The sequence below is a fragment of the Rhamphochromis longiceps genome, linkage group LG5 (assembly GCF_057381845.1).
Source record: "Rhamphochromis longiceps isolate RC_006_pf linkage group LG5, R_longiceps_female_GT1.1, whole genome shotgun sequence".
NCBI classification, from domain to species: Eukaryota; Metazoa; Chordata; class Actinopteri; order Cichliformes; family Cichlidae; genus Rhamphochromis; species Rhamphochromis longiceps.
The window spans coordinates 39,351,490-39,357,489 of NC_140561.1; the positions used below are offsets into that span (position 1 = coordinate 39,351,490).

A 6,000-nucleotide genomic window follows, 5' to 3' on the forward strand; every position below is an offset into this window, starting at 1 on the left:
TGGCCTCTAGTGTTGTACGCCACATCCCCATTGAGTTCCTGATGAAGGCTCTTAGGGTCCCATTGATCTTGTACAATTCTAGGCATTCCAGTATCCAGCTGTGGGGCATTGAGTCATAGGCCTTCTTGTAATCAATCCAGGCAGTGCACAGGTTGGTCAGTCTGGTCTTGCAGTCTCGGCTGATTGTTCTGTCTACCAGTAGCTGGTGTTTTGCGCCTCTGGTATTCTTGCCAATTCCTTTCTGTGTCCCGCTCATGTATTGACCCATGTGCCTGTTCATCTTAGCCGATATGATGCCTGACAGGAGCTTCCATGTAGTACTGAGGCAGGTTATTGGTCGGTAGTTGGAGGGGACCGGTCCCTTCTTGGGGTCCTTGGGGATCAGGACCGTCCGGCCTTCAGTTAGCCATTCCGGGTGTCTCTCGTTAACTAGCAGCTGGTTCATTTGTGCTGCCAGACGCTCGTGGAGTGCAGTCAGCTTCTTCAGCCAGTAGGCGTGAACCATGTCGGGCCCTGGTGCTGTCCAACTCTTCATACTGGAGACCCTTTCTTGGATATCTGCCACTGTGATGGTTACTGGACCCTGTTCAGGGAGGTCGCTGTGGTCAGCCCTCAGATCCTCTAGCCACTGAGCATTGCCGTTATGGGTTGCATCCTTCTCCCATATGCTCTTCCAGTATTGCTCCGTCTCCAGCCTTGGTGGTGCTGTTCTCTTATTGTTCCCTTGCCACTGAGAGTACACCTTTGCTGGTTCTGTGGAGAACAGCTGGTTTATTCTCCTGCCTTCTATCTCTCTGGTGTACCTCCTCAAGCGGCTGGCCAAGGCTGTGAGTCTTTGCTTGGCAGTTTCCAAGGCCTCAGGTATGGACAGCTTGCTGTATTTCTTAGGCACCTTATTTGTCGCACCTTTCTGCAACTCCGTTAGTTGGCTAACCTCCCTCCGTGCTACTTTGATCTTGCCCTCTAGCCTCCTTCTCCATGGAGGGTACTGCCCCTTGTCGCTGTTCAACTTGTAGCCACGCATCTCACTGATCACTGTTGCCGTATTGTAGATCAGCTTGTTAGTGTCGGTAATCGTGGTTGTAGGTATTGCCCGTAGTGCTGCATTAACATCATCTAGCAGACCTTCTGAGGGAACTTCACGTAATCTTGGTAACCGGCTACGCGGGATCCAGGTTTCAAGCTTGGCCATGATCCTATTTTTCAGGTCAGTTCCTCTCGCACTCAACGATCCTTCTCCTATCGCACTTGGGGCTATGTACCCAATCTCGGGTGGGGGTGATGATATCTCCCCCCTGACCTGGCGTCCTGACTCCTCCTTGCCGTAGCATTTGTGTTGTACCTCGTCAATCTCTAGCTGTGAGAGCAGTCCCTTCTTTCGAATGTTGGAACACTGAGCTACTAGTTGTTTCGCCGTCATTGTGGATGTTGGGTATCGAAGAATCCATAGGTCCCTCATCCTATTCATGTAGCCCCTTCCGCCGGGGTTACTTGCATAGTAGCATTCCAACAACGCCCTGTTTTCGTCTCTTGCCCACCGATGCCTTCTTGTTCCAGTAGCCCACTTTTCGTCAGGGTGCCCTGGTTCCTCAACACCTGACGCGGACCTTGTTGATCCGGGCGACGTCCGAGCCGGCATGCCTTCATATTTATCTGTCTCGCTCATGTCTGCGGTAGGCTTGCTTAGCATAGGGGGTCTAGCCTTAGGACCCTTACTGGATACAGACGCCCCAGGCAGGAATCGAACTTCTACCAGAACTTCTACCAGATTGCAGAAGTTGGAACAGTTTGTTGCCAGGATGGGACGGGTCCTTCAGTATCTGCGCTGCTCTAGTCCGGCATCTCCTGGTGTAGGTGTCCTGAAGCGGGGGGAGAGCAATCCTGCAGCAGCGTTCTGCTGTACGGATCACTCTCTGGAGAGCTTTTTGGTCCTTCACACAGCTGTTCCCGAACCACGATGTCATGTTCTGTGTGAGGATGCTCTCCACAGCGCCTGTATAGAAAATCCTGAGGATCTTTGGAGAGACCCTGAACTTCCTCAGTTGTCGTAGGTGATACAGGCGCTGCCTAGCCTTTTTGGTCTGGACCTGAATGTGGGCAGCCCATGTCAGGTCTGAGGAGATGTGGACACCAAGATACTTGAAGGACTGCACCCTCTCCACTGGAGCTCCATTGATGATAATGGACTTGTAGTCTCTGTGCTGACTCCTTCTGAAGTCCACCACCAGCTCCTTGGTCTTGCTGACGTTCAGCTGGAGGTGGTTGTCCTGGCACCACGATGCCAGATTCTTCACGTCATCCATGTAGGCCGCCTCATCGTTGTTGGAGATGGCACCCAACACCACTGTGTCGTCAGCAAACTTCACAATGGTGTTGGAGCCATGGGTGGCCACACAGTCTGAAGTGTAAGTGACTGTAACACCCAGCATCATGTTTACTTATTGAAGTATTGCATTTGCTTGAGTAAACTTTTTGTATGTTTGACTTGGTTTAACTTTGTACAGCAATGACTGTTGGGACATACTGACATTTTCAGCAGTCCTTGGTGCATTGATAGCAAGTCACACGATGAGAAACAATCTCATTGGCCTTCATTAGGCACTGATGGTAAAGGTCACACTGGGTTTAGTTTGTATGTGTGACCTTTACCATGACTCCAACAGTGAAAGAGCCTAATAGCTAGATCTTTGGTGCAACAACCTTTCTAGTTTACATTTAACTGCTCTATCCGGTCGTTAAGTGATGACATGACGAATCCTACTTCCGGGCCTAAAGTAGTCTGCGTTTAATATGGCTTTTGTGTTGTTAACATGTTTTGTATTTTCTTCTATTTAATCTCAAAAAGCTCCTAAAACAGTCAGTGATCCCTGTTGACCTCCCTCGGCTTTTATTACCGCTAATCATTTATTTAAGCTCAGTTTTTAAAACCTTAGGATGTAACTACAGCCCAGCCCATGCAGCAGTATATGAATGACTAACCTCGTATTGTGGAAGGATTATCTCAGTTGTTCTCCTGGCTGAAGTTTGGTCCTTTTACAGCATCCTGCCATGCGATTACATTTGTTTCTGACCACCGAGAACACTCACGTTAACTTTTATCGAGTGGAAAAAAAGTTAGCTTGTTTATATTATGCTAACATAGCTGTGTCGCTAGCGGTCACGTAGCACATCATTATATACCAGTTAGCCAAACTTCAGTAACCCTACAAATGTCACTGCTGTTTAGTTTTCTGTCTTCATTTATGTTGGAAGTGATAACAGAGCTGTACGTTTTAATTTGTTTCCAAAACCCTGCAGTCAGGACATGCTATTGTTATGGCCCTGTCCATAATCTGTTTTGGTGGCTGTTGTTGTCTGTGCCTTTAAGTCTTTGCAGGTCCCGGAGTGGACTAGCTGACGGCTGCTGATTGGTCCCCTGGCCATGTGATCTTCTTCAAATCCCTCACCAGCAGTTGTCCCGGGGCAGCCACTGACAGCAGCAGCAGACCTGACCCTGGCCTCCAAAACCTGAGACTTTTGTGCCTGTGATTTTTGCGGCCTTTCTGAGTTTTGTAGTGTGTATATTAGTTTTCATTGTAAATAGCACATTGTAAATAGCACTGCAACAGAAGGGGTGAGCTGCCGTATTGTTTTTTCTTGCACTGTTTTCTCCTGTTTATTTCAGTTAGGGAGTTAGGTGTAGCGCTTGTCTTTTGATTGATGTTTGATTTCACATAGGGTTTTAGATAGCACCTCCTCCTGACTTAGCTTGTTTTGTTTGTTATTTTGGCCTTTGTTCACCCTGGAGCTTCATTTTTGCAGTGTAGATAATAAAACACGATTCACTAAGGAATTGGTTTCCCTCTGTGTATGGTTTTGGGGAGCAAGGCGGGGCAGTCTTTTCAAACTTATGTTGCGTTCCTGTACCCCTAGACTGCGGCGTAACACTATATTGTATTTAGATAGAAGCTAGCGAGCTAACTTCCTGCTAACTTCTAACTCTGTTGGATGCCTGGATGTTAAACTCAATTGTTACACTTGGTAGAGCAGAACGCTGATCATTCTATTAGAGATGAAAGACTTTATACAACTCTCAGTAATGCCATAGTGATCGTTTGATATATGGACCTGCAGCGGAGTTTAGGCCCAGACACGGCTAGTGACGTCAGACTTACCGACCGGATTGGACAACCATTTGTGTAGGATTTAGCTGCATGGAGATAAACAGGAATTAAAAATCAGTCTAAAACATCTGATATCAAGTGGTCTGATAGAACTTTTTTTTTTTTTTTTAATTTCATCTACATTTTTAAACAATAGCTTGTGGACAGAAATGTAAGTCCTTACCAAAAAAAGAAAATAGAAATACAAAATGCAAATTGCAAATGGTGGGCTTACTATGTAACACACAATATGTTGAAAAATCTAATAGGCTAATGCTGAGACTTCAAAATATGAACTTCAGATTACAGATCTAATAAGGATTAATGTATCATTATTAGATCTGTAATCTGAAGTTCCAAAATAGTATTGATCTTGATCTTCAACACTACATATCATTAGTGAAATAAACTGTGTGTAATAATTTTAAAGTTAAAAAAAACCCCAAATCTGCCTCCATCAGTCTGCATTTCCTAGGGGCCCATTTTACACAACAAATACCTTTTCAGATACTTCCTGTAAGTTTTGTCTCTTACTCCATAGACTATTGGACTAATTGCTCGTGGCAGGATCTGGAAGAGAATATAACAAGCAAAAAGGGAATCTGAATAATTTTGAGGAAACCACTGCTGCAGGACTTGCCTCAGCAAAGGTTCAGCATATATTGACATACACAACAACACCTGAAAACCATGGAGAATAATTGTATTTCTGGCCTTTGTAGCATCTTGACTTGCTGCTTTTGCAGTGAACAGGATTTTGAAGTAAGTAAAAAAGATAATAAACCAGACAATAACCAGATAGACTATATAGGTGATATCTCTTTTCTTGATGATGTGGGGATTTCGAAAGACTGTTTCTCTGAGGCAAAACACACGAGAATTATAGAAATCCAGTGGTTCTATGGCCAAGGTGATGAAGAGATCAGGAAGAACAGACAGCATGCTGGTCATCCAAATTAAACCAATCAACATTAACGTCCTTTTGACCGTGCAGATTTGGACGTGACGAAGAGGGATGCAGATGGCAATGTAGCACTCCACTGCCATGCAAGCCAGATTCAGAGGGGTGTTTTCAGTGGCAAAAAGAGCAAGCAGGATGAGCACACAACAGACAGAGACATTTATCTGGAAGAAGATGTAGCTGCTGATAAACAGTATGACGGTCAGTGTTACTTGGATCATATCGTTAAGTACCAGGTGGAAAAACAGGATGTAGCGTGGATTCATGTAAAAGATCTAAAGAATGGGAAGAAAATCACACAAAAGTAAAGAAAAGTAAAAGCAATTAGTACTTACATTAGAAAAATGAGTGAATAATGGAACTAAGACCTGCTGTATAATACATCAGCCATATTGTTTGGAATAACACTGATAAAAAAAATAGGTAAACAAACACACAAAACAATCCAACAACTTCCTCAAAAACAAAAAAAATGTAATTGTTGCACACATTTTTTTTTTATTCCATGTGATTAATGAAATGTCATACCTGTTGTTTGCAGAAAGTTTGAAGAAGTGCTACATTGATGTAGTTAATGGAGATGCAGAGAACCACAACAATCACATTCTTGACCATAGCTTTGGGGAAAGCATCTCGATAGTTTACAACCACAGTCTCATTGGTATACGAAGCGCTCATCTCTTAGAAGCTGAAAAACATGTTTTTAAATATATCATGTTAATGACCCAAAATAAATCCTTTACCTGAGATTTAATGAATCTTTTAAGATTGATTATTTTATCATTTTTAAATCAGTAATTGTTAGATCCTGTTAAAGCTTTGCACTTATTTGGTGTGGCAAAACAACCCAGCAGTGACAGAAACACTTTAGAAGCGATTGACAATTGTCTCTACTAT

At 43.9% G+C, this 6,000-nt stretch overlaps 1 protein-coding gene across 1 annotated transcript; it reads right to left on the minus strand.

Moving 5' to 3' along the window:
- Positions 1–4,613: 4,613 nt before the first annotated feature.
- Positions 4,614–5,781, minus strand: LOC146670624 (odorant receptor 131-2-like). The gene is made up of 2 exons (XM_085408089.1): positions 5,632–5,781; positions 4,614–5,378 (listed from the first exon to the last, which is right to left on the minus strand). The coding sequence occupies exons 1-2, from the start codon at positions 5,779–5,781 to the stop codon at positions 4,614–4,616; spliced, it is 915 nt and encodes a 304-aa protein (XP_085264215.1).
- Positions 5,782–6,000: the final 219 nt, after the last annotated feature.